Source organism: Gymnoscopelus microlampas (assembly GCF_963454915.1).
Source record: "Gymnoscopelus microlampas genome assembly, chromosome: 10".
NCBI lineage: Eukaryota > Metazoa > Chordata > Actinopteri > Myctophiformes > Myctophidae > Gymnoscopelus > Gymnoscopelus microlampas.
Genome location: NC_139947.1, coordinates 44,753,690 through 44,781,316, shown reverse-complemented (window position 1 = coordinate 44,781,316; position 27,627 = coordinate 44,753,690). Strand labels below are relative to the sequence as shown.

At 41.4% G+C, this 27,627-nt stretch overlaps 2 protein-coding genes across 4 annotated transcripts; both read right to left on the bottom strand.

Annotated features, from left to right (window-relative positions):
- Positions 1-381: 381 nt before the first annotated feature.
- Positions 382-7,580, bottom strand: sephs3 (selenophosphate synthetase 3). Its single transcript, XM_084068871.1, has 8 exons — positions 7,167-7,580; positions 5,454-5,557; positions 4,216-4,323; positions 3,508-3,662; positions 2,854-2,944; positions 2,582-2,681; positions 1,892-2,104; positions 382-1,738 (listed from the first exon to the last, which is right to left on the bottom strand). The coding sequence occupies exons 1-8, from the start codon at positions 7,435-7,437 to the stop codon at positions 1,488-1,490; spliced, it is 1,293 nt and encodes a 430-aa protein (XP_083924997.1). The 5' UTR covers positions 7,438-7,580; the 3' UTR covers positions 382-1,487.
- Positions 7,581-8,824: 1,244 nt separating this feature from the next.
- ikbkg (inhibitor of nuclear factor kappa B kinase regulatory subunit gamma) lies at positions 8,825-27,273 on the bottom strand. Of its 3 annotated transcripts, XM_084068838.1 has the most exons (17): positions 26,946-27,273; positions 26,235-26,375; positions 25,835-26,085; positions 25,654-25,728; positions 25,433-25,534; positions 25,121-25,213; positions 24,211-24,303; positions 23,345-23,530; positions 22,762-22,823; positions 19,556-19,658; positions 18,015-18,130; positions 15,647-15,799; positions 15,353-15,425; positions 13,959-14,093; positions 12,675-12,811; positions 11,370-11,449; positions 8,825-10,137 (listed from the first exon to the last, which is right to left on the bottom strand). In XM_084068838.1, the coding sequence occupies exons 2-17, from the start codon at positions 26,371-26,373 to the stop codon at positions 9,977-9,979; spliced, it is 1,959 nt and encodes a 652-aa protein (XP_083924964.1). In that variant the 5' UTR covers positions 26,374-26,375; positions 26,946-27,273; the 3' UTR covers positions 8,825-9,976. The 3 variants fall into 3 exon arrangements, with proteins under 3 accessions (XP_083924964.1, XP_083924965.1, XP_083924966.1); XM_084068839.1 differs by lacking the exons at positions 24,211-24,303; positions 25,121-25,213; XM_084068840.1 differs by lacking the exons at positions 24,211-24,303; positions 25,121-25,213; positions 25,433-25,534.
- Between the last annotated feature and the right edge of the window lie 354 nt (positions 27,274-27,627).

Below are 27,627 nucleotides of genomic sequence, written 5' to 3'. Positions count from 1 at the left end.
TGGGGAAGGCTTTCGGCTATTTTCTACAAAAGCTTTCCCCACAATACAGATGCTGGGGTTTAAGTGGTTAAATACATATTACTATTATTTACCTTTATTTATCCAAGGCAGACCTGAGACCATTGAGAGCAAGCTCTTTTTCAAGGACGCCCTGCATGTGATTCATAGTGGTGTAGGTTACATCAAGCCTGATGTTGATATCTAACTTGCCCAAGCTGGCCCTCTCATTGACTGCGTATAAGCCATAAAAAAAAAATATATATATTTCATTAATTTTGTTGTAATTATATTTTGGTAAGTATTTCCCTATAGGAGTTGACAAACCTGTACTTGAGTAACCCAATGATCTCTTCCCATCCTCTAAAATAAACAGCAGAGAGAGACAGTTGATGATGGATTTATTGATTGCAAAAGCAGGAATCTACAACACGTACAGCTTCTGACTGTCAGCGCACAAGGCCGACCACCACATTTTAACGCAAACATCCACTCCACCTACCCCCATTGGATGGGGTTTAAAAGGTAAAGCATCATAAACGGTGGAGGACGGGACTTGGTCCTGGACAGCCAGATAGCTGAAAGAGACAGCATTTTGGCACCACCTGTTGACCCAGAGAAAGCTGCTCAACTCTTTCTCTGTGGCTATTGGGTGGAACCAGGTGCCATTATTAATGGATTTTCTTTTCTCCAACAAATACATTCACCAATATCACAATATCATCAACCCCTTAAAAAATGTCCCTTATCACCCCCACAGCCATAACCCCCTGTATCACAACAACAAACACACATTCTTACACGGTAAAATCCTCAATGAATGAATCCAATTAGATTTTACTGTGTACAGTCACACATTTGTCTTTCACTGAATTTGGTCAAGTACCTTTAGGGATGTATCTTCTTTACAAATTAAATACTAGCTTTTTTAAAAATGTATTTCCAGGGAATACATTTAATCTATCTATAAATTCAAGGAATCTCTGTATGTACTTGGCAGGTGTACTGCTGAGGACCCAAAGGAGTGCAGTGTCAAGTGTGAAGTCGATCAGCAGAGCGGTTCTCATAAAACGCTGCCATACAGAGAGCCAAGCAATCAGACCATTCTAAACGAGCATGCGCTCCGGATGGGCACTGCACTAGTGTGAGAGAACAATCAAAGTTGTCTGTGTGTAGAGAGATTAAAAACAGTACAACTGTGAGAACAGAGAAAATTCTTCCATTCTAGTCACAGAAAACAGTGAGGGGTGGGCACAGATGGGATCTAGGGTCTGGTTCTTGTACGCCAAACCAAAGATGGAGGAGCATGTAGATGGGTCTGCTCCATTCCCCCTAACACCAGGAGAAGATCATTGTGGTTTTGGTCTATTCGATCTCAACCCTTGGGGTGAACAGGTGGGTGAGATGGACATCAAGAGCAACATGCACGCACGATTTGCGCACACATACACACAAACGCACACACCAGTGTGTCAGAGGGGTGGCAGTATCTATGACAGGTTGGGAATGGGGGCGGGGCTAGTGGTGCTGTTGTCCTGACTGGCTGCTTGGCTTCCTCGTGGAGGGACCTCGATGATGCGGGGCTTGTCTATGATGCGAGCACGGCGGTCGCCTTTCTCCACGATCCCGATGATCCACGCTCCACCCACTGAGCCCTGACCGCCAAACCCTGAGCCCTGGCTTTTCATCTCAGAACAAAACTTGGCTGCCTGCTCTCTGGGCAGACACACCAAAAGACCACCTGCAGAGGAGGAAATAGAGGAGATCAAAACACTCACACACAGACACCATGAAAACAGATTAATCGTTCAATAAGTCCATTTGGTTTGAGGGCGTAAGGAAAAAAAACGGTAACACTAGTCCACCAATCTATTGTTTGTCTCTTTCTTCATACCAGATGTCTCAGCCGATGTCCCCTGAACCAGGTTGAACAGGTTTCCGCAGGCTCTGCTGATAGCAGCCATCTTGGCGATGATGGGTAGGTTGTGGATAACAAAGGCCACCTCATTCTGCTGCTGCGCTGCCAAGTTGTTGGCATGGCCTAACAACCCAAAGCCTGTCACATCTGTCGCCGCATGAGCCTGGAATCTGTGCATAAGGCCCGCCGCTGCAAACACAAAAATGCATTAGAAAATTGTGGGTTCAAACTTTTTTGGTTGTGGCTCCTGAACCGTTACTGGTACCCAATTTCTACAAGTTCATTGGCTAACTGCCCACCCAGATCCTTACAGTGAACTGAACCCCACCAAACCCAACCTAATGCCAAAACAAAACAAAACAAATGTTCAACCTTATAGCTAAACTTAATCATCTATAACATGCTGTAAACCATTTTTTTATTTGGCTCTGGCTGATCAAGCAATGCAATGTAGGATGGTAATATTGCAGTTTCAGGAGCTGCAACATTTGAATGCGGTAGGTAGAGCTTTGAGATAAAAAAGGACAAAAACAACAAAATCTTCCAACATCTTTGCACCAAAATCCATGACTGGGAATCTCAGCATTTTCAAATTATTCTCATCTCTGGGAAGTGGTATAAGACACCACTGTCTTCATAAACACTTTTCATCCATGATGAATTTACCTGTGCGATTTAGTGTTGCCATGGAGAACATGGCCTCCTGGTAGGCTTCTTTAACGTCGTCCTTGGTGACTACCAGCTTTATCTTGTTCCACCTTTCCGTCTGGGAATGACAGCAATGAAAGACAATGAAAATACAGTTTATTAGAGATACAGAGAAAGGTTATAGTGTGTGAGGAGCAGATGGCGCAATCTTTAATGTAGCAATTAAATGCTAAAACTCATAAAACTCTAGTTGAGATGTTTGTGTGAGCAAATTGTGATTATTGACTGACCTGATCCAGCCACTGATGAGCATTGACAGCCACCTGTGTCCCCAGAGGTTTGGTCAGAACCAAGACGTCACCTGGTACTGCTCCGGTTGGCCTACAAACACAAATACACATTTTATAGGAGCTTCCATGGAAACTTTTTTATTTTAAATGCTTCAGTTGATGTTGCACTACCGTTTTATACTCTTTACAGTACTATTTGCATTATTTTACTAACTTGTGGCTGCACTTTAACACTTATTAATGGAATTGTTATTAATTCCTAGATTACTTTAATTACACGTTGATATCGGGTCGTTACACTGTAACAACCGATACGCAAGTTGTGAGTATCGGAATCAGGTATCAGACCATCTCTAGTAACGACACAACCCAAATCTCTACCAAAGTGTCCTTGCGCTTGAATTAATAAAAAGCCTTTTGCACACCTACAAAAGGCGACAGGTGCCTAGGAGAAGACCAGGCGAGGGCCTTGGCGTAATGAAAGAAACACTGCTGTACACTGTCATCAAATGCAAGAAAAACTAGATTAAATAGTTTTTCTTGCATTTGATGACAGTGTGTGGGAGTTTTTTCTTTCATTACTTTTCTAATTTAAAAAAATATTCAAAGATGAAATGAAAGATTTGTCCTGTCCTACACACTGTCTAAACTTACATAATGAACTCGTTCGGCTGGCAGACAACTGAGGCCACGCCTCCAACAATGATCCATGGATTGACCACTGTCTGGCCGCCTGTCACTGAAGTCCCACCCTCCTCCGCAGCATCACGGAACCCTCGCATCATCAACGGCATCACATGCTCGCGCTCCTGGTTCACACATGCAGCAGAAATGGGTTAAAACAAGGAATGATTGATCCACCAATGGAAATGAAATCTACATGTTAGATGTTACCAATTGTAAAAAAAAGAAATCTGTGAATGAACTACTTTAGAAATCCCCACAGTCTTAACAGACACCTCTATTTGCATTATTAGTTCAAAAGTGTCAGGATAACTATACTGTATATGGTCACCACCCAACCACTAACACATCGTCGCTCTCATGCAGAAACATTATATATTTTTTAATGTTTTTTAATAAATGAATGCCCTCTTTTATACTTGGTCCTATGACAGTATCGAAAATGTATGTCACAATCTGCTATTTTTGAAACAATTTCAAACATTTAGAAAATCTTTCAAAATATTTGCTTTAAAGTCGTTACGTCCGTCACTGGGTTCTTAAAATATTTAACCAATCAAAAGTATTAACAAGAGCTTGTGACTAAATGCTAACTACAGACCATTGGAACACAGGTTCGGATTTGGACATAGAAGATTTCAACCAGACGGCGACGACATACATGACGAATCCAAATACCTTTTCATTCATCTTCTGACTGACACTGAGCAGCATCAGCATGTTGTCACAATCTGTGATGCCCATGGCGTAGAGATCACTGAGGACGTTCGCACACGCAATCCTACCCTGAGAGACAAAGACAGAGGTACAAAATAGAGAAAAGCAAGGAAACGACCGGGAGGGGAAGGGGAGAAAGAGAAATGAATGTATGAATCCACATGGTTTTAATTGCTCCCTTGTGTACAGGTACAAGTTACGACATGTAACTGCTTGATTAATGTGTCACACTAAATTGCAGGAGTGCCTCCTTTTATGCTGCTTTTGTACTATTTTGTGCTATTTGCAAACCAAGCGTAATTGGACAGGTGCAGCAACTAGCCTCCATCTTTTGCGCCCTGCGTTCAGCAAAGTTGTTGAAGTTGTATTGAATGGCTAATAAATGTTCTAGTTACAACGTCTACTCTACAACATGCTCAGCATACACAAATTCCTGAGTATTACAATTTAGAAATTACCCGTACAATGGATCCGTAAGGGTTAGTTTTTACACTGGACAATTATGGGACCATTAGGTATATTATTGATCCCTTATGGATCAATTTTTACACTCTGGGTTCAATTAACACATCCGTCTTTACTGTCGGTTGAACTAATCCAAAAATAAATTCAGTTACAGTATTAGCCCATCTGCCTTGATAAGTGTTCAAATAATAATCTGATCAGTTTGATTGAAACTGATATATTGGGAATAGTAAGACTGACTGGTAGAAAAATCCAGATGCCAGATCTGAAATAGAAGCCATCTCCTCCTGATACAACTCTTGAGGAGTCTTGCATTACTTAGACATCTATAAAAGCTTATAGAGAAAGTTATAATGTCAAAATTACGCAAATTAATTGCGTCATTGTGTAAACAAGTGTGGACATCGAGAATCATGGCTTAGTTATTTCCCAAGACCGGTTGGTGGCTTAACTTCCTGGATTTTATTGCCTTGTGATAATGATCACTGAGGACAAATGAGGTGAAACTTTGCACAACAACCCACTGAGAAACATTAAGGAAGTGAAATGAACATACTGTCTATCTTTCACATTAGCACACTTAAAAACAGAACAGAATATATTACAATGAAACAAACAGATGCAATTACATAATTTGATAATTTGGAGATTAAATGAAGCATTCAATTGATGTCTCAGTTTAATGTGGGGCTAAAGCATTGTATGTAAGTAAGCCTGAACACCATAGTACTTACCATCATGTAGGGATCCTCCACTAGAGGGTAGAAGAAGTCTGTGGTTTGGACCAGTGAGAGCCCACCATGCCTTAGGGGTATCACACAGGAGTCCATTCCTATACCTGATGACAACATTTACAAGTATACCAAACATTTACAGTTTGACAATGATCGGTCCATATCCGATATACACCAACTCTTTGTTCATTACCCATGTTAATAATATAGGCCTACTTTCCACAATTCAACTGCCTGCATTGCACCAAAACACTAAATGCATTGACATAAAGCAAACAGAAATAACTCTTCATTCATTATATACATGTATATACTGTATGTTTTCTATAAGTTTCACTATATGAAAAGGGGATTAATACGGGGCCACGGTGCATGGTTCCCTTCTTTTTTTAAATGAAAGATTCAGGGTAAGTAGAGACACAGGTTTTACAGTACACATTTGGCTAAAGGATCAAAAGACACAGATCCTGCTTAGTCATCCGTCCCATGACTTTTGACACTTCAGTAAACTTTGTTACTCATTAACCGGACAAGTATGGCTCACATGATGAAACTTGCCGTATTGTACAGCTGTAAACAAACGGGAGTAACAATCAATTTCAGACAATCAATGTCTTTTGAGATTTTATTCACCCACAACAACACTTTGCTTGAGTATTTCCAACTGTCAATACTTTTACTCCACTACATCCCAGAGGCAAATATTGTAGTTTTTACTCCACTACAATTATTTAGTTACTAGTTACTTTGTAGATTTTGATTATCATTACAAAACATACATTAACCACTTCAGCCCTATACATGAAAATGAAATGAAAACTTGAAATGGGACGTTCTGCATAATGAGTACTTTCTATTGTTGGTACTTTAAATACATTTTCATACAAATACTTTTACCCAAGTAAATTTTGATCCAGCATTTGAATTGTAACAGAGTATTTCTATATTGCATTATTGATACTTTTACTTAAGTAAAACATGTGAGTACTTTTTCCACCATTGCTGGGAACAACTTAGTGACCACCAGATGATGTAAACCTTCATCATGGTGCTCCAGTGATGTAAGGAGTAAGGATAGCATGTGTGGCTACAGCAGCTGGCTAACAGGCAGGCAGTCTCATGAAAACATGACATAATTATGTTTCAAACAGTGATAGAGGAAGTACTCTCATGTGTTACTTAAGAAAAAGTATCAATACTGCAATGTAGATATACTCTGTTACAAGTAGAAGTCCCGTATTCATAATGTACTTCAGTAAAAGTACAAACATATTGGTATCAAAATGTTTCCATTTCACGTTCAAGTTCAAAATGTATACAAATCTTTTGAAAACAGCATAACTACAAGCTCACAATTCAAATAACCAAAATATATATAGACCTTAAGTGGTTAATGTATGTTTATTGTTTAGTAATACAAATCTACATAAAAAGTAACCAGTAACTTAAGTTTTAAAATAATTGCAGTGGAGTAAAAGTACAATATTTTCCTCAGAGATGTAGTGGAGTAGAAGTAACGGTATTGAAAATTGGAAATACTCCACTAAAGTAAAAAAATAAATAAAAAAAACTCAAAATTGTACTTCAGTAGCGTACTTGAGTAAATGTACCTAGTTACTTTCCACCACTGGTTTCAAAGCTAGCGATGCTAATCTCAGATAGCCTTCCATCTGACAACATGCGGCTCGTTCCAATATTCGCTCCCCCTTTTACCTAGTCGAGGACCGGCGGGCAGCTGTTGACCGAACTCTGAGGCTTGGTCTCCGGCCTTCCCTCCTCCATCGGGCTCCAGTCCCTCCAGGAGCTTGAGCAGAGCCTCCTGAGGGACCTTGCAGCCTCATCCTTTCAGGTCGGAGAAGCCTGTGAGCCGGAATCCGCGCTCCAGGCCGTGGTCCTCCGGCTTGAACGGCTTGTATCCAGGGGGAAGGAGGTTGTCGGTCCCCGCAGCCTCGGCCGGTGGGGTTGGGGGCGTTGAGCCCGACATGTTAGAGAGAATAGAAGTCCCTGAAGGAAGGTGGCCAACGCGACCGGTCAGGATGAGGAGGAGGATGCGAGATGAAAAGCGGAGCCTCGGATGAATGGAGTGGCAGTTGGTTTGACGCGCTTACACTCACTGCTGGCAGGAAGACAGACACACGGTGTTGCCAGATTTCGTGAGAGAAATAAGCAACCAGGTCTAGGGAAACAAGTCCAAAAGAAGCCATAGGCCAGTGATTCTCAACCATTTTAATCTCAAGGACCCCCAGTTTGACATGCATTAGGCTACGGACCCCCATTTATTGGCATTTATATCTCTGGGACCCCAATTCACATTGTAAAATCAATGTTAATTTAACTATTTCTCAGAGTTACAGACCCATAAGGGTCCATTTGGTTCCTGTCCATCATTTAGCTGGGGACCCCCTGGAACCCCCTCAAGTACCCCTGGGGGTCCCCGGACCCCACTTTGAGAACCAATGCCATAGGCTATTTGAAAATAGCCGATCTATAAGCTCACAGCGACGTGTTGTGAGCTAGTTGTAGATCTACTATTTTTTTTATTTATTATTATCTTGAAATAAGATGTGGAATATTTTGGATATTTTTTAAACATTCTAACAACAGAAATCTGGTACGGGGCTCCCTGGCACACAACATTTTCAGATGGTGGTTACACTGGTTAGCCAGGAACAAATACATATTATTTTGGGGGTCCATGACATGAAAATATTTGAGAACCACTGGTTTAAATAATAATTTAAAAACAATTGTGAACCAATCCCTTACAAAAAACGACACTTTAGAAACAAAGAAGCATCAAAAAACGCAACCCGCCACTACCAATATTTACAAGCAACTTCACAGAAAAAGCTTATAAGCGGACATGGCAACACTGAAGACGAACATTGACCACTTGTAAAGCCTGGATTATATACTTTGTAGTACGAAGTTGCCGCGCACCACACAGCAGATCTACAAGCTCAAAGTACTCGGCGGGTGTGGCGGGTTGTGAGCTTGCAGATTTGCCATTTGTGGTGCGCGGCACCGTCACACGACGGAGCATCTGACGACATCTGTCCGTCCCAAAGCGGGCAGGTGGAGTGGTCTACTGTCGTTGTCACACTCGTCCCTTTAAATCAGCTCAAATACAGTTACTTGCAAACATATCACACATTGTCCTCGCTACATTTTATTTTGATTACATTTTGATGGTACGATGAGGCATTACATTAAGTAATGGGGGAACTATGCCTACGATAACTACAGGCTCCCCTACGTCGTCCCGAATGGTCTCTTCCCTGTGATAGTAGGCTACTCGCTTCCTTTAGAGCGCCCCCTAGCGCCTTGATCCATGCCATTGAAGACATTAAAGCACAACGATGCATCATCTGTTGGCTTCATATTGATATTTATTTAATAAATCTCGAATAATACAACAATTTTAAACAATATTCTCTGCACGAAATAATCTATAATTACAGACAATATTCACACAAACAGATGGAAACTGAATGTGCTATTAAACATTCTGGAAAACAGGTGTCAAAGATAGACAGAATATGGGTTTGTGTGGGAAAAGGTCTTTCAGGAATCAGGGATTAAAGCAGTGGTGTTGCCAGGGTGTACACAGGCACAGAACACATAACTCCTACTTTTTCTCTACTTCTATAGAGTATACCCATCTCTAAAGGCCATTGAAATAACACACACTACTGAGGTAATGTAAATGGCAATGATTACAACCAGCAGTATTTTTTCCATATACTTTTTTTCACGAAGCCTCCTAAGATTATTCACATTTTCTTTTGCATTTATCAATCCCTAACCCTGTTGCAGGCAATAGTGCACCCCTGAATGGACTAGAAAATAATCATGTAATCAACTTCAGCATAATATTGTCATATTATGAATAGTGGGGTCACAGTATACCCACCTACTCTCCAGTATATTACCCCCCCCCCCCCCACACACACACACACACACACACACACACACACACACACACACACATCAACTGCCACTACATAACTGGAGAGGAGAGAGCCAAGAGAAGGTGATCAGGCAAGTGGTTGACCGATGTACGTACACCAATAGTGAAGACACATTCACAGCAGCTTATAGTCTGCCATCTCAGAGGCAAGGACAGGGAGGGGCATGGAAACAAATAAATGTGGGCAAAGAGAAGAGAGGGTGATGGGTGTGGGGAAGGCAAGAAAAGAGGAGCGATGATAGGAAGGCTACCGACCGAAAGGGAAGGAGAACACAAGGAAAAAGTAGCAGAGGATGAAGAATATACTGTATGGAGCAGTTCTATGATAACATTGCCATATGGATTGACTATTGATTAATTGATTGACTTTATTTTGCGTGTTGTAGGCGCCTCAGTTTTCTATCCGATTGCCATTGTATTGATTCCATCCTTTTGGGAGCTGTTATGTAAGGAAGAGATAACGTCTGTTTGTGCCATGAGCTTTGTGGTCACACATTGGACAATGAACGTGTATTTATATGTGTGTAAACATGGGTTGCACCATGCTTGTGTGCTACTGTATGCAGTCCATGACATGTATCTGAAGTGTGTCCATATCTGGAGCCTGGTATTGGCACTTGGGACAGCGATAGTCGGGCAGCTCCTCAGCCCCAGCCCCGCCTGGGGGAAGACCCTGACTGCGAAACGAAGAGGGAGGGGGCGCTGTGTTGAAAGCTGCTCCAGAGAACACATAGGTTGAAGGTAAAGTGGGGAGAGACAGAAAAATACAGAGAGATCTGATTAAGACATAAAACTTAAGTATGCCCATAAAACGTTGGTTTAAGAAGATCAGAAAAGGACAAGGGTCCATCGATTATAGAAAATAATCATTGATTGATAATTTCTTGTAATCGAGGGACCCTTTTCATAGTTCTTTGTGTGTCGTAGCAGGGTAATGACAGCTGCTGATAATTAAATTAATAATAAGCATTTAGGTCACTGTCCTAGTGAGAGCACAGACAATCACGTGTCTCCTCCGATACACGTGACGTCAAAGCAGTTTCTTTTCACCTTTCAACCGTGAGAAATTTTACCGGGAGGATGTAACGCATGTGGATGTGTGTGCTATTTCTCCTAGTTCTACACCCCACTTAACAGGTGCCCTCCCCTGATGAACCAACATAAGATGACTTGCTGATCACAAGTCATCTGAATCCAAACAAACATATTGCTAATTATTTGTTCCCAGTAGTCAAAAATATAACATATAATAATAATGCAATAATTCATAATATAGAACAGACAAGCATTTGCATTTTGGCAAAGTTGTAAGTAGCACATATTATTATAAAAGGATACAAACGGATGATTTGATTAAAACAATTGCGTCAGCTTTTTAACTCATTGAGTGCCACAATCCGTCAAATCCGTCACGTGGCCTGACGCCCAGAGCGCCACGATCCGTCAAATCCGTCATAAAAAAAAATTCAAAATAAAAAAAAAATTTCAAAATAAAAGTTTTTTTTTTTTTTTTTTTTTTTTTGGGAAAAACATGTTCAGAACCCAAGATATGATGATTTGAAGATTTGCTGCTCCATCCACTCCTTGTTTAACCTATAACTTAAAAAGGCTGTATCTCGCTTCCTAAGCACTTTTTTTTTACAATGAATTTTGGCTGTGGCACTCAGAACCAAAATTCCATTAACATGAATAAATAAGTTTGGCACTGAATGAGTTAAATACATTTGATTTTATGTCAACTGATTATCCATTTAATGGTTTAACCCCTAATCATGGGAACCAGTCAAATATTAAATATTCAACAAACATGAATTTCGGTTAAAAAGCCAGGCATTTCCATTTGTGTACAACGAATGAAGGGGTCTGTGCTAGTTGTTTTCTGTGTGCATGTAATATACAACATACTGTGGGTATTTCTTTGTGTATATTTGCGTTTAGTGGTGTACCTTGTGGTGGAGCAATGTGCGGCGGCCGTGGGGCTCTGAAGTCCTCCAGGTGTCTCTGCTGCATCTCCTCCATACGCGCACTGACACACACACACACACACACACACACACACACACACACACACACAAAATCAACTTTGTGGAAGAAACATTAATGTTGGCAGGCAATGATGTTCCATCTAACCCATTAAGACCGGGAAAGTATCTGTGTCATTTTAGATTTCTTTGGCTATTAAAAAATAGCAGATATACAAGCTTGTAGATCTGCTATTTTTGAAAAATCGTGAACATATTTGCAAATCTTTGAATATATATACATTTTAAGCGAACACTTGTAACTCAAATCTTTGCTTCTGGGGGTTCCTTGAACAAACTATTTTGAGATGGGGGTCTGTGGCCAATACATATAATTTTGGGATCCTTGACATGAAAAAGTTTGAGAACCACTTATATAGAAACATACGTTTTTCAGAAAAAGTATACCGCATCTTACAACAGTGATGAATGCCCCCCCAAAATTGCCTATTTTCAACACGCAACACCGGCAAGCAATGAAGTAGCAATGAAGTATAAATCAGGCTAAAGTGTGTACATGAGAGAAAGGGGTTTGCAAAAAAATAATGTTTACAGGACAATAAAGATTCTGGATTTGATGTGCCATTCCTGACAATGTGAACACAGCCCTGCTCATGATGATGGTGAAACAAAAACAATAAATTTGCCCTGGATGCTGGCCTACAATCTGACTTGCAACTGATACATACAGGCAGAGATTTGGCCCTCGAGGTCAACAGCAGCAGGAAAAGGTAAACAATGGAGTGAGATGTAGAATTCTAATACTTTCTATTCGTGTCATGACATCAGTAGTCATGATGATTTTAGACATCATTATCTAATCTTCATTGTAGTGTAATACTCCATAGCATGTGAAAGATGCTTTTTTATAACACCAGTTTGGTATCTTACACTTTTTTTTCGCTAGGAGACTGCAGAGACAGGAAACTGAGGGCAGAGCGAGGGGACACATGACGGAATACAAATTCAAATTAGGGTCCTCGCGACAGTAAAGAGCATACGGTCAGTGCACTAATTGGCCGAGCCACCAGGCACCCTGTGAAAAACTGCCAAGATTTGTTTACATGCCATGTAATAATCCACGTGACAAGTAAACAGATTCTGATTTCTACAATCAGCAAAGTAGTCCTTTTAACATACTGACTGACACATGTGCATCCTTCTACACTTAAAATCACAAGTTGAGCTGAATTATCTTTAGCGTGAATGATGCATGTAGGCGGCACTTACCGAGACGTTCCTTCTTGTTTGAGCCTTTCATTCTCAGCCAGGGCCTGGCTCAGCTGATCCTGCAGCTCCTCCTTCCGCTGGTGAAGCTTCTCCCTTGCTTCACGCTCCGCTAAGAAATCTGCCTTGTAGATCTCAGCCTGAGTACGTACACACACACACACACACACACACACACACACACACACACACACACACACACACACACACACACACACACACACACACACACACACACACACACACACACACACACACACACACACACACACACACACACACACAGTATTACTATACTTGTGAGGACATTAACATGTTAAGGCCATTTTTACATTTTCTTTTGTAATTAATTTAACTCTAACCCTAAAGCCGAAAATAGCCAATCTACAAGCTAGTAAGATGGCTATTTGCATGACACCAGCACGCAACTAAGTATACATCAGGCATAACTCTAACCCTAAACCAAACCTCAAAATGCCTAATCTTAATCCTAACCCCAACTAGCTCCAATCGGAACCTCTCCCTCCGCTGTATAGCGCCGAGATGAGGTTCCACTGCGTAGGGTGCCGGCAGAGTGCGACACCGGTGAACAGTGGCCAATATTGTTGATTCTTACCTTTTTCCGCACATCGTATCCAAAAAGTAAGGGTAATCCCCCCTGCTCTCAGATGTTTAAAACTTTAGAGGTCAAGAACATTTTACCGACGGGTTGAAACAAGCGTTTAAATCGCTTTTTAGTCAGCCTGTGGCCAGTCAACCCCCGTCCGCATGCGCATTACTGGTCCCGTTAAGGTTGCATTGGGGAAATATGGCACAGGCTGACTAAAAAAGCCACTTAAACTCTTGTTTCAACGAGTCACTTAAAATTTCTTTATCACTTATTTTCAAACATCTGAGCAGGGGGGGGACTAAGTTTACTTTTTGGATACGATGTGCGGAAAAAGGTAAAAACAATATTGACCACCGTTCGCCGGTGTCGCACTCTGCCGGCAGCCTACGAAGCCGGACCTCATCTCGGAGCCATGATAGCGAAGGGAGAGGTTCCAAACAGGGCTAAACCCCAACCTGAATCTATTCCCAATTGTAAACCTAACTCTAAAAATCTTTAACTATAAATGTATATATAAATAATATAATATCCATTTCACTTGTAAAGACCAGGAAAACGGTCCTCACAATGTCCATTTCTCAAATTCTACTACACTTGCTGGAACATTTGACCCTCACCTTACTTCTGGTTCCTACACAACCTGAAAATGTCCAAAATGTGTGCATGTAGCTGTGTACCTGTGCAGTGAGTACAGGCACGGTCTCCAGGGAGCCTCTCTGCTGCTCCACTTCCTCCTTCAGTTTATCAATCAGATCCTGTTTCAGAGCCAGCGCTCTCTCTGCCTCCTCTAGTCTGCTGCACAGGTCTCCCCCCTGAATCACACACAAATAGGGGTGAAACAGTTAATCAAACTATTAAATGTAACCGATTATAAAAAAAAGTAATCGGCGCTCGAGTGGCGCAGTGGTAAAAGTCACTGCCCACCACCACGGAGGTTGTGGGTTCGAATCCACCGTGGTGCATCCGGCTTTGTCGAGCGTCTACACGAACACAATTGGCCGGTGTTTGGGGGAGGGAAGCCGGGCGGGGAGGGTGATATTGGTCATTGCACGTACTCCTATGGACTGGGGCGGCACCTGTCAGCGGGGAGTGTTGGGCGGGAGGAGTAGGACGAAGGCTCTACGACGTCCTGGTGGGGGCTCCTCACTGGCAGGTGAGTCAGTAGGATACGACAGCAGTGACTACACAGAAATGTGTGTGGGGAGGAATCAATTGGCATAACGACTAAATTGGGGAGAAAAAGGAGTAAAAATAATTGGCTACTCTAAAAAGTAATCGATAAACAATTTCGATATATCGACAGAATCGATTTGGGGGGAAGAAAATTCAATGTCACCTTTTCCCTTTCAACATTTTGTAAATATTACAAAAATAGCAGATCAACAAGCTCACGACGCGTCTCATTGGGATGCTTATAGATCGGCAATTTCTGCAATTTTTTAGATATTTAATCAGATTAATCAATTTAGTCAATTATAAATCAATGTATTTAAAAAATGTCATGTCGATTCATTGATATATACAACATTTTAATTTACATTTTTTAAATGTGCTTCTTGATTATTCAATTAATTGAATAATTCAATTAATTGAATAATCAACCGTATCTGCAGTGGTTGGAGGTCGTCTCCCTGGTAGGACACGTACTGGTTGACGAGGTCAATAAAGTTATTTGCACCGGATTTGACACTTGATGTGCTGCCATTTTTATTGTACTTTGGACATCACTGCGATTACTGTACCCATCTCATTCAGATGAGTGAGACAACGGACATAAAACGTTCAGACTGTAGCTTTAGAAAATGAATTCTAACAAAATAGGAGGCTAATTTGCAAATGGGTCATGCACTTGCCCCCAGAAAAACAATTATAGGAGTCAAATGTCTGCAATGCATGTATATATGCAGCAATGTGCATGTCATGCATGTCTGTGTAAATTGTGAATGCACAGATGAGAACACATACACACGCAAACGAAAGGAAAAAAGGCAGAACAATATCAAATCAGTAGTCCAATTAGGACAGGAATCTTTTTTAGAAAAATGGTAGAAAGGTAGAATTTTTGTTTTACCTCATTCTTTAGTTTAGAGTCATAGTCCCTAAACAAACACGTGTAGGCATGCTGCAACTGTGTCAGCTTTTTCCTGGAAGAGAGAAAAGAAATAGGCACAAGACTTAGCAAAATAGTATACATACTTAATGGGACATGTTTCTATGCAGGTAGGTACAATGCAGAGTTTGGGCATTGGAAATTGGAGAAGGTTATAGAGATGCCAAATTATATTTCTTCTGGAATTTGGATATGTGTTCTACAGCTATTCTGTGAAATAGGACACTGTGTGTTTGTGTGTCTCAGTGAGCTCACCGCTCCTCTGTGACGACATGCCGTTCTGTTTTGAGTGCAGTCTCTAAGCTCTGAGTCTGCAGAAGCAGTTTGTCCACAGCCACGTTATGCTGCTTTCGCTGCTGTTCCAGCTCCCGTTCTGCTATCTGCAGGGCCTCCATCTTACTACACAGCCTGCATACAAAAATATATATATATTTATATTAGGGATGTCCGATATTATCGGCCTCCCGATATTATCGGCCGATATTAGCATAAAAATTGATATCGGGAAAATATCGGTATCGGTTTTTGAAAAAAAAAAAAAATTTTTTTTTTTTTTTTTTTTTTTTTGCTTTATAAATAAGTTACAGGAGTTCTTACTGTATATGGTGTGTGTGATATGAAATTTGAGCTTACCCTAATCACAATAATCCCCGCATATATCGGTATCGGTTGATATCGGTATCGGTAATTAAGAGTTGGACAATATCGGTATATCGGTTATCGGTAAAAAAGCCAATATCGGACAACCCTAATTTATATATCAAATAGATATGTAGTGACATATGCACAGGCAAATATAGGGTGTGTTCGGAAATACACTCTGAGAGCACTGGAGTGCTCTCTGGCCGTTGGGTAATTCAGAGCGGTAGGTGCGTTGCCATTGGAAGATTCAGAATCCTGTGCTCTCAGAGCACTTAGTACGCTAACTGACTACTCTGACTTAAAAAAGCTGGGTTATCCCGAGCATCTGACCAATGGAGGAGAAAGTTTGGTGCTCTAGAGTCTAGACAGTATTCAACATGCATCTACAGGCAATAAAACAGGTAATAATTGAATTAATTTTAAAAGATTGTAACAATCGGCCTTTACCTTGAAAGGATAACTATTAATTAAAAAGGAAAAGCAACAGGATCGGCAGGTTTTGAACTGAAATTACTTTATATAAATAAGCCACAAATTAAACAATTGACAACTCTTTCAGGGGTGGCCATAGCCGAGTGGTTAGTGAGCCCGCCTAGGGAGCCAGAGGCCCTGTTGCCCCAGGTACGATTCCAGGCCAGGCCAGCAAATGTGTCGATGAAATGAAATTTGTCCCTGAGCAAGACTCCTAACCCCTAATTGCTCACAGGCCATCATTGGAAACGAGACCGCAAGGACTTTCATTAAAGGACCTGTTAAAGGAATTATCCTTATCCTTCCCTAATAAACGAAAAAACAAACAAACAGATCAACGAAACAATATTCCTTTCACAAACTCCTTCCCACCCAAATCACAGCTCCCCCCTAAACAATAAACAAAGGCAAAACAAAAGTTACTTAGTCAGAGCGCTGCACGGACGGTCGGTTACCCGCTTTACAAACAATAACAAACCCATGTTATAGTCCGCACGGTTTCTTCACCCCGCGGTCTCGAGAATGTCTATTATCCAAAAACGAAAATGTAAACGGCCTTCCGCATGGGCGATCCAAATAATAACTTAAGTTTGGGGTACCCCGTAAATTGTAATCCAACAGAACAGAAAGCTTGATTTTATCTCACCGCGGCGGCTCCGTCAGAATCCTTCCGCTCCTCTGCGTTTCATTCATACAACCAGCACTCGATTCCCCACGGCGTCGCAACGACTCTGTCCGTTGTCCGCAGGGCTAGTCCGTTCTTAATTCTTGGCTGCAGCTTACACCCGAGTCTAAACTTTTTATAACTTAAACACAGTAACGCTGGCGCCTAGGAGATCTCCTCTCTCTTCCTCCTGTCGCTTCTGATGCACAGGTTGTTTGCTTGATTCCCTCCCCCCTGAACCGCACCCTCTATTAGTAACGTCGGGTGGCACAAATCATTCTATCACCCCCTAACCAGACCCATTACCCCTCACGTGAATAGGAAATGTTCATATTGCTCATTGTGTCCAACATGTTACATATCACACATATGTAATAACATGCATAAGTAGTTCAGATGTTACATATCACTCGGGTATACCCATTGATTAAGCAGATAAACATAATAAATATAATGTGCATTTGTCACAAGATGAAGATGGCAATATTAGTTAATGAGTATCTCCTCGGAACGTTCATAAGTGAACTGATATCAGAGCATTCTATGATGCCAAAACCAGAGCGCTCTGAAATAGGAGCAGATTCTCAGAGCGTATTTCCAAATGCACCCATAGACATCCACAGACAGCAAAACACTTCATACACAACATCCAAAAGTGATTAAAATACCCATAGAGCTGTATGGCGTAGACCTGCACACTGTCAAATACAGAGTGTTCATTCAAATCCGAGAGTGTACGGTTACATTTGTACACTTTCAGCGTTACAAATGGATAAATTAACAATGAGAAATTTACTGTACCCAGAGCCGTCCTTCAATAGACCTGCAGAGTTACTTGATACTCACTTTTCCTCCATTATTTTGCGTTCATGCTCACTCTTCTCCAGGCAACTCTGTCTCTCTTTCAGCTCTCCTAATAAAGATGTTGCTTGGGCTTTCAGAGCCTCACAGTCCTTGGCCAGCTGCAGTACATAAAGGGTGAAGAGTTAAATCACACACAGCTAACCACGACTGTATCCCGGATTCCCTTCTATTTGCATGTTTCTTTTATGCCATGGATGTTTTTCAAAGGATTTTCAAAAGGTGATTCAAATTGCCTCGTGTTGCTGATTAGGAACTAGTATCCTGCCCAACAGAATGTCATGCATTCTAAAAAGTCTAAATATACATTTTAAAGCTTAGGTTAGCAGAGGCACATTTCACAGCCATAAAATATGATTGTAGTGATTTGAAAAAAAGAAGAAAAAATATAGCATTGCAGTTGCTGTTTACATCTGTATCTAAACAGACTCATATACAGTATGTAGTGAATGAAGACTTTGAAAGTTTTGTGAGGTACCAGTGACCACTTACTTCTAATCAGTTCATCCTTCAGTCCAAGTGGACGTTTGTGCTAAATTAAATGAAATTCTCTCAAGGTATCGCGTTCACAAGGTTGGAACAGACATGAGGTAACAGTGAACTTGACCTTTGACCACCTACTACCTAACCCTAACCTACTAATCAGTTCATCCCTGAGTCCAAGTGGACGTTTGTGCCAAGTATTCCTGAAGATATCGCGTTCACAATGTTGGGACTGATGGACGGATGGACAACTCAGAAACATAATGCCATGGCTGTTGCCAGCAGAGGCATGGAAATAACTCCAATATTGCCTAACAACTGCAAAAAATATATAATTATATAAAAACAGCTTTGATATGTACATTACAAATCATATCACAAGAAACACCATTTAGCACAACCATGCAGTAGGTTCATTGTTTTTATACCCAATACCCTGGAAAATCAGTTTTGGGCTGTGAGGAAAAACGAAGAAAGAATTGCAATGTTGTCCAAATTACAATATAGATGGTGGAGCATCTGTGATAGAGTTGTTTATGTTTTGATGATATTTTCTTTAGTTCCTTTTTATTAAACTATTAATGTAAGTCAGGTTCACCTCTCAAACGCATGTCATTCAGGGACATTAAAAATGTGTTTACACTAGACTGTGACATATTGACCATGTATTTAAATCATGGAGACATTATAATCTAGCTATTTTGTCACTGTCTGACCCTGCCTTAATACACTGACTGAACGCCCTGTCCTTCTTATTTGTATTATTGAGAACTTTCAGATTAGTAAACTTATTTTGATCAAGGCACTCTGACCTAGCGGATTGCCTGTGGAACCATAGGTCCCAGGCACATGAACATGTCAACGTGTGTTTTCCTCTGAACGGACCACCTACACTGTGGGAGGACAGAAGCGACGACACTAGTTTCATCTCTTCATTTGGGTTCCGTATATTTTATATTTATATTAACATACAGATTTAAAATAACGTTTCATACCGAATATTAAAATAAGTCCTGGACTGTAGCTTTAAGTCATATACATGCCTGGGCACAGTCTTTGTCCTTCTGTTTAAGTAGAGCCTCAGTTCGGTCCCGCTGAGCTGAGCTTTTCTGGAGGTAATCCAGCTTCTCCTCCAGCTCCCGATACCTACATACACACACACGTCAGCAACGTAAACTGCATTTCAAACAATACAAATGAAACCAAGATCTGATCAGTGTTAAGTTACTATGTGTGTACTTAGTGAACACATTGTTGGGTTGTGTGTGTTCTCTGCTGCCGCGCATTTAGCGGCGTTATAAAACAGGGACGCAATGAGCTGTTTAGAATCAGTGCCGTTTAGTGGTGTGCATGTACTGTATGTTCTATACCAGACAGTGCAGGCACTGTTAAGTTTCTGTTTAATGATGATTGGTCTCCTTTTGTGGGGAGATACAGAAATACCTAACAGAGAAACCCTGTTCAGATTGGCTTGACCTAGAGTTAAGATGACAGAGTATTCCAAATTTCAATTACCCTCAACTGTAGAATTCTAGGGCAAAATAACATGGATAATAGTCAGTGAACTTTTATCAATTAATTCACCTTCATATTCAACTCAGGCAAAGCGTAAATAGTTAGAAAATGTCAAACCATGCACAGGGGGGAAACTAGTCACAGTAGGCAAGCTTTCAGCCGGACCCTGGGGATGTATTGTCCTTTAAGATGCATGTATTGGGGTACTTTGTTGGAGAAATTGTGGATGATCTCCTGCACGGTCAGCTGATGAGTGTAATTTAAGGACTTTAGTAGGTCTGAAATGTGAAACTAATTCGCTTTACATATGTTACAAACCACAAATATATTGCCTTCCCATTTCTTAACTGTAGAACAAAGAAAAATGCCATAACCTAGAGCACGGGTGTCAAATCGCAGCCCGCAGGCAAGATTTTCAAAAAAGGAAATACAGCCCCTAATGTCTACACTTCTCCCCCAACACCACACTGACTGTCCTGGGCCATCAATGGCTGCAGAGAGGCTCTGTCTTTATCCCAGCTGTGAGATCAAAATATGCTGCTTGAGGGTTGTTAACACCTTGTTAAGGACGCAACTTGCGCCTTGCAGTCTATTCAACAACTCTTTGCAGGCACGTGTTGCTCACACAGGAATAACACGGACATGGACAGGCAAGGATTTTTACTGCTCAAACATTAGATTAAATTCCTTTACTGAGCTACGCTGCTGTTTTTTTTTTACAAATAAGAGCATGGTAAAAAGTTGTGTAATCCACTCATTTGTTCAGATCATTTCTAGGGTTACAAAACTTAATTCACAATGTAATCGCTCTCCTCTCCCCGTCTCTCACACCCACACACACACACAGAGAGCATCTGTGTGTGTGTGTGTAGACTGTAGAGCATCCGAGTCAGTAAATGACATAATCGCTGTAATAACGGACCCCAAACGCAGTTCTGTCATGTTCACCTCTAGACTGTGGAACCATTGGCGCACATGTCTGTATGTCAGAAACTGAACAATGTGGGCTATTTGCAGTATTTTTATTTATTTTATTTTCTGTTTTTATTGTGTGGAGTTGTATTATTGTGATATGGATCTTCCTAGGTCTCAAATAATAAAGATTGAATTGAACACAGCATTGCTTGGAATGGGGGGGCTGGCTATGAAAATGACACATACCTGCAGTATACAAAATGCACTCACAGGTGACACATTAGACATATAAATGATATTATCTTAACTTCTAAAAAAACAGTCCCTAATATTCAGGTGTCTGGAAACGGCAAACAAAAACAAGACCGAGATGAAATTTATTTTCCCATGTAAATATTCCATTCTGGCTATTTTTGAAAAATAATTAAAAAGGTTTAATTTTAACAACCACCTTTGTTTTTATTTAAGCATTAGTCGTATTATTGCGATTCACTGATATTTTCTGAATATTCCATTATTGTTCATCACTAATTATTGGAAGCAGGTCTGCATACAAAAAAAGGTTGTTTAGCCAAACAAAACCAAGTGACAGCTGTCTACATAAACGTGAGCGAGCCAGCGCGCATGCCGTCCGCAACTGGTTGCGGTCCACATCAAGTCACCTTTCGTCCAATGCGGTCATTAACCCGAAATGAGTTTGACACCCCTGACCTAGAGTTATCGCTTAGGTCTCGATGAATTGAATTGAATACACAGGACCCTTATGGGAACAAGCCCTGGGCTTATTTGGGTTATCCTTTTAGCATTCTTTTGTATAAATCTGTGCCACCGTGCCTTTGTTTTGCAAACTGTATTCAATTAAAAAAAATGACTGTACTATATTGGCACCAAATCTAATGGTCTCAAAATGTCTTGTTCCAGGTGAGCGGATGGCTTCAAAAATAAATAGCAAAACATAATTGTGGATTTATGGAGAAGGAATGGTGGACTAATTAAATATTACACAGACATCACTGGGGAAACATCACTAAATTGGTCCAAATAAACATGTCTCTGTTTTGTAAGTTATAAAACCATGGCAGCATTTCGTCCCGTTAGACTAATTGATAGGCCATTTGATTAGAATGAACTTTCCCAGTGAAATATGAAATGCCTGCACATCACTGTGGGATAATGGAGAAGCATATGTGTACACATTTTGTGTTTAATTACAGCCATCGAAAAGCATTTTGCAGCAGGGAAAAGTGATGTCGCACATACTCTAGGTGTTTCACCTATGGGGAGTTAGTCCCCATTAAATATTATAGTCTGACCCCCCAGGGTCCGGAAAAACTTTTAACAAACACAAAACATATTTTAAAAGAAAAGTAAAAATTAGACACAGCCAAGAAGCAACAGAGCTAGAAGCACAAAATGGCACAACATTAGAGAGAAAGCAGGCAGATACACTTAAGACAGAGAGAGACAGGCAGCAACAGAGAGCCACGGGCTCACCTGCCCTGCGTGGCCTGGAGCTGTTCTGTGAGTTTAGCCAGGTTAGAGCTGGGAGGAGGAAAGAGGAAGACAGAAGGAGGGAGAAACATCTCAAATTTACTACGTGAAAAGAAACACATAAACAACAAGAAAAAAAGCATGCTGTTGTACTTAGTTGACAGAGAGGAAAAAGTCTGTAGATATCCACATAATTGAGATTTAAAAAGCAGTACTGTTTGCCGTGGCTGCTGAAGTAGTGAAAGAGGAGAAAGGAGATTAGTGCAGTTAGTATGACACAAACAGTTGGCAGCATTCAGCATTTGGAGTACGGTAAATCATGTCATACCTGTCGGAAGAGTGCTGCGCCTCTGAACGATGTTGTACTGCCTCTTCTTTAACACTGCATGCCTAATAAACAGATTTATATAAAAGAAACCCTATGATCACAGACTGTCAGCTGGTCTTGCAGCATTAAAATAATGTTATAATTCTGTTTAATCCCTTAACTAGTCTAGAGCCAGACGGATATATCGGTCTAGCCGATATATCAGCCATTATTTGACTTTTTGATTACATCAGTTATGCAGCTGATGTGTCCTGATTTATATATTATAAGTATAATTATTAGTCTACCGGTAGTTGAAAATGTTGTTAATATAAACGTTTTTCAAATTGAAAATTCTTTGGCCAAAACATCGGTTATCAGGGGGCTAGGAGTCTCCAAAATTGGGATTGGCATCGGACTCAGAAATCTGGCACCAGTCGGGATCTACACTTCATTAACAGAAAAACAAATCTGAATAATCTTTTTACATACAAGCTCACTAGACAATTACAGATAGTTCTTTGAACACTGCAGGGTGGATAGAAACAGTGACGCTTGTATGATGGCCACATCTGTTAGGACATGTTTAAAATGAGAGGGCTACCTGCGCCTGGGCCAGTTTGGCTCTGAGCTGGTCAATGTTACGACGCATTAAGTCTTTGTCTCGCTCTCCTTCCTCCCTTTCTTTCTCCAGTTCCTCATTCTTCCTCTTCAGCTCCCTCATCCCCTCTTCCATTTTTTCTTTGTGGCTCTTCAGCAACTGCAGGAATTCGTTTCCTCCCTCCGTGGGCTATGGGGAAGGGAGCATAAAATAAATATTCAATGCACTGAGGCAGCCATATGGCATTACATCTTTGTCACAATTCTCAAGTGTTGAAAGCCTAAAACGTTGTTTTTAATTGCCATGAGCATTAATTTCTCCCATTAGCGCGTAATGGCATACAGCCAAAGGTGTTGATATGAAGGGTTGGACTCCCTGTGAAGTTACCCCTGTAACTTCAAAGGGATGTGAGGAATCACTCAGCTTAATCATTACATTTTGCCGGAGAAAGGCTCCGGCCAAAATGTATCTGTCCCAAACAATAAAAGAACCTAAAAAGGACTCAAGTGAGTGCTGATGATCTTTTCGTATTGACACCCGACCTGGAGGACAAACAACAAAAAACAGTGAAGAGGGTGCCAGTAGTATTTTAGAGAGAGTGGTGAGGACACAAACCAAAGTGAAGAAAAGTGAAAGCTGGGACATCAACTGAAATTAACAGGTATGCTGTGTGGACAACAGCATCTAAAATGCGAGGAAAATCACCAGGGGGCAAGGCTCTGACTATTAACCCTTTAAGACCGGGAACGCATCCGGGTCGTTTTTAAGATTTCTTTTGCTATAAAAAAATAGTGCTTTTTAGCTCAAATCTAAAGATGACACAGTTCCAGGTCTTAATGGGTTAATTGGTATTGAGGAGGAGGCCTCACCTGGCTGGTTTTCCTGTCCCACCCCTCTCCCCAGAGCTCTGTGAGTGAGGTGGGGGGAGTGGGGAGGGGACTACTCAAGTAGCTATCATCATCCTAGACACACAAACATGCAAGTTACATAACACACAAACAAACTCAAAGTAGCTGGGACATCAACTGAAATTAACAGGTATGCTGTGTGGACAACAGTGTCTAAAATGCGAGGAAAATCATCAGGGGGCAAGGCTCTGACTATTGACCCTTTAAGACCGGGAACGCATCCGGGTCGTTTTTAAGATTTCTTTTGCTATTCAAAAATAGCAGATATACAAGCTCATAGCGCGGCAACAAGTGCCGCGCTATGAACTTGTAGATCTGCTATTTTCGAAAAAAAATGAAAAATTGTGAAAATCTTTGAATACATATATTTTTTTAAGCGTTAGGATTTAGAAGGAAAAAAAGTTAATCGACCTCAGGTCTTAATGGGTTAAGAGGTAGGATGGTGATTGGTGTTAACCCATTAAGACCTGAAGCCGATTCTACATGTCTCCTAAATCCCAACAATTTTCTGAAAAACATATGTTTCTACGTATATCAGTGGTTCTCAATCTTTTTCATGTCAAGGACCCCCAAAATTATATGTATTTGGCCACGGATCCCCATCAAAATATGTTGTTCCAGGGACCCCCCAGAAGCAAAGATTTGAGTTAAAAATGTTCGCTTCAAAATATATATATATATTCAACGATTTGCACACATTTTCACGATTTTTCAAAAATAAACAAGCTCGTAGCGAGTGCCGCGCTATGACTTTGTATATCTGCTATTTTTGAATAGCCCAAAGTGTAAAATAATGCTTTTTAGCTCAAATCTAAAGATGACACAGTCCCAGGTCTTAATGGGTTAATTGGTATTGAGGAGGAGGCCTCACCTGGCTGGTTTTCCTGTCCCACCCCTCTCCCCAGAGCTCTGTGAGTGAGGTGGGGGGAGTGGGGAGGGGACTACTCAAGTAGCTATCATCATCCTAGACACACAAACATGCAAGTTACATAACACACAAACATGCAGGTTACATAACACACAAACAAACTCAAAGTAGCTGGGACATCAACTGAAATTAACAGGTATGCTGTGTGGACAACAGTGTCTAAAATGCGAGGAAAAATCATCAGGGGGCAAGGCTCTGACTACTAAGAGGTAGGATGGTGATTGGTGTTAATTGGTATTGAGGAGGAGGCCTCACCTGGCTGGTTTTCCAGTCCCTCCCCTCTCCCCAGGCCTCTGTGAGTGAGGTGGGGGGAGTGGGGAGGGTACTACTCAAGGAGCTATGCATGCTCGCATCATCCTAGACACACAAACATGCCAGTTACATAACACACAAATAAACTCAAAGTACTCAAATATGCTTGAGTGCGGCATGATGGGAGCAAAGACCTTAAAAGATGGACAGGACACTTGTCTTACCAGGCTTCGTGGTGGCAGGGTCTGAGTGTGTTGATCCATCTCCTCTGCTCGCTTCTTCTCCCGCGGATCTAGAGTCTGCAAGAAACAATAACAAAACTCAAAATCACAGTGTATCAGGTGAAGGAAGTGGGATGAGAAGAGAAGTGGTAATGATTGTGAACTGATATGAGGTCAGTGTAACCTGTGGTGCAGGGCCATTCCTTGCCAGGCGCGCCTGTTGCTCTTCAGTCTGACTGGAGCTGTGGCTTGAGGAGCTGGGCCCATTCACCAGCCCCTGGAGGGAGTGGTTCTCCTGGGCAAGCCTCTCCACCAGCGCCCTGGCCTCCTGGAAGCGACAGCTGAGAAACTCCCTTTCTTCTCTTGTCCTACGCTGCCATCCCTCCATCTCTTCACAACGCTGACGCAGTGCAAGGTTGCTGCACCGCAGAGCCTCTGGGGTGGAGCAGGAGGTAGGTAATGAGAAAGTCAGTAAAAATCATTAGATAAGACAGGTAGATGAGAAAGAGACATCATTTCAGAGTTTACACACAAATAATTCATATTAATAGCTACTTCTGACCAACGTGAATATTATGCGTTACCTCTAAGTTGCTGGTTATCGTCCAGTAATCTAGTTACCACTTCATTGGCAGCCAGCTCTGGTGGTACCCTAAGGGCCCCTCCACCCTCCTCTCCAGCCATGTCAAATTGCATGGGGCCATCTGGTTGGGGCTGCACCATTCCTATAAAACACACACAGATCACCATTATTGGTCTCTGACATCAGTGTTATTACTAGTGCCCATTTATAGGCCCAACACCAACAATCCACGTTACTTTCACTTTCAGTTTAGATACACAATGCATGCCATCTTTAACTTTCTCTTTGAGGAAAGGTACTGGACTTCTTGCAAACCGGTCTTATTAAAGAGGTTATTTGAGCTGCCTGCTGACAACAGCATGAATCCAAAGGAGCTGCTTATCAGTGGAAGGAAAAAAAAACATGACGTCATCCTCTCCAGATACCATGAGGCTCAGCACTCAGCTCAGCCCAGGAACAGTCTTCTTCACACAAAGGCCTGTTCTCAGTCTCCACTACACAGCACAAACCGTGCTCCCACATCTTAAAAAACGTCCGTTTAATCCTGATGGTAGGACGGATGATGTCGTAATGTCAGCAGCTGTCATAATAAAATCTGACGTCGCTGGAACTGTTAACGTTAATCATATCGACGTAATACATTATAAATAAATAATCAACTGTCAACCAAAAAACCCTAGGCTATACAGGCTATGTACAAACAGCCCCTTACCCCTTTCTGCTTCTTTCAAACAACCAGGTAGAGTAGCAGTCAGTCCCCCACAGTCCACTTTAGCTTAGCTACGTAGCCAGCTAACGTCACCTAGCTGCTTAGCTAGCCAGTTAGCACCCGATATGCTGCTATTTGAGACGCACGGCGAGTGTCACGAACAGCGGTCCAAGTGAACGAAATGTAGGTTATCTCCGGCGGGTATTTCACTCATCATGTCAAAGAGACATTCCTCCGTGTGTGTGTGCTAGCCTTTGGAAACAAACAACCCTGTTTCAGTTTGTTGTGAGCTCAGGAATTCCCCTTCCTTCCTTCTTCCGCACAGTGGGGAGATGACGTCACTAACGCAGCCCTTCCTCCGCTGATGTGAGTTGTGAGCAGTGTTGCCATGTCGGCTTATTATAAGTGACTTTGGGCTTCTTTTTCTGTAAAGTTGATAGTAAAAATTGGTAGGTGCAGTTTTTTGGGCTTGTTTCTAAAGTGCAGTTGCTTATTTAGGCTTGCTTCCAATTTGTTTTTTATTATTCAAACCAGTGGTTCTCAAATATTTTCATGAAAATGTTTTGTGCCAGGGAGCATTTGTGTTGTTAGAATATCTAAAACATTCTTCCAAATATGCCACATTTTATTGCAAGAGTTTTTGAAAATAGCGCGTCGCATAGGTTTAAAAGTGCTCATGTGGCTT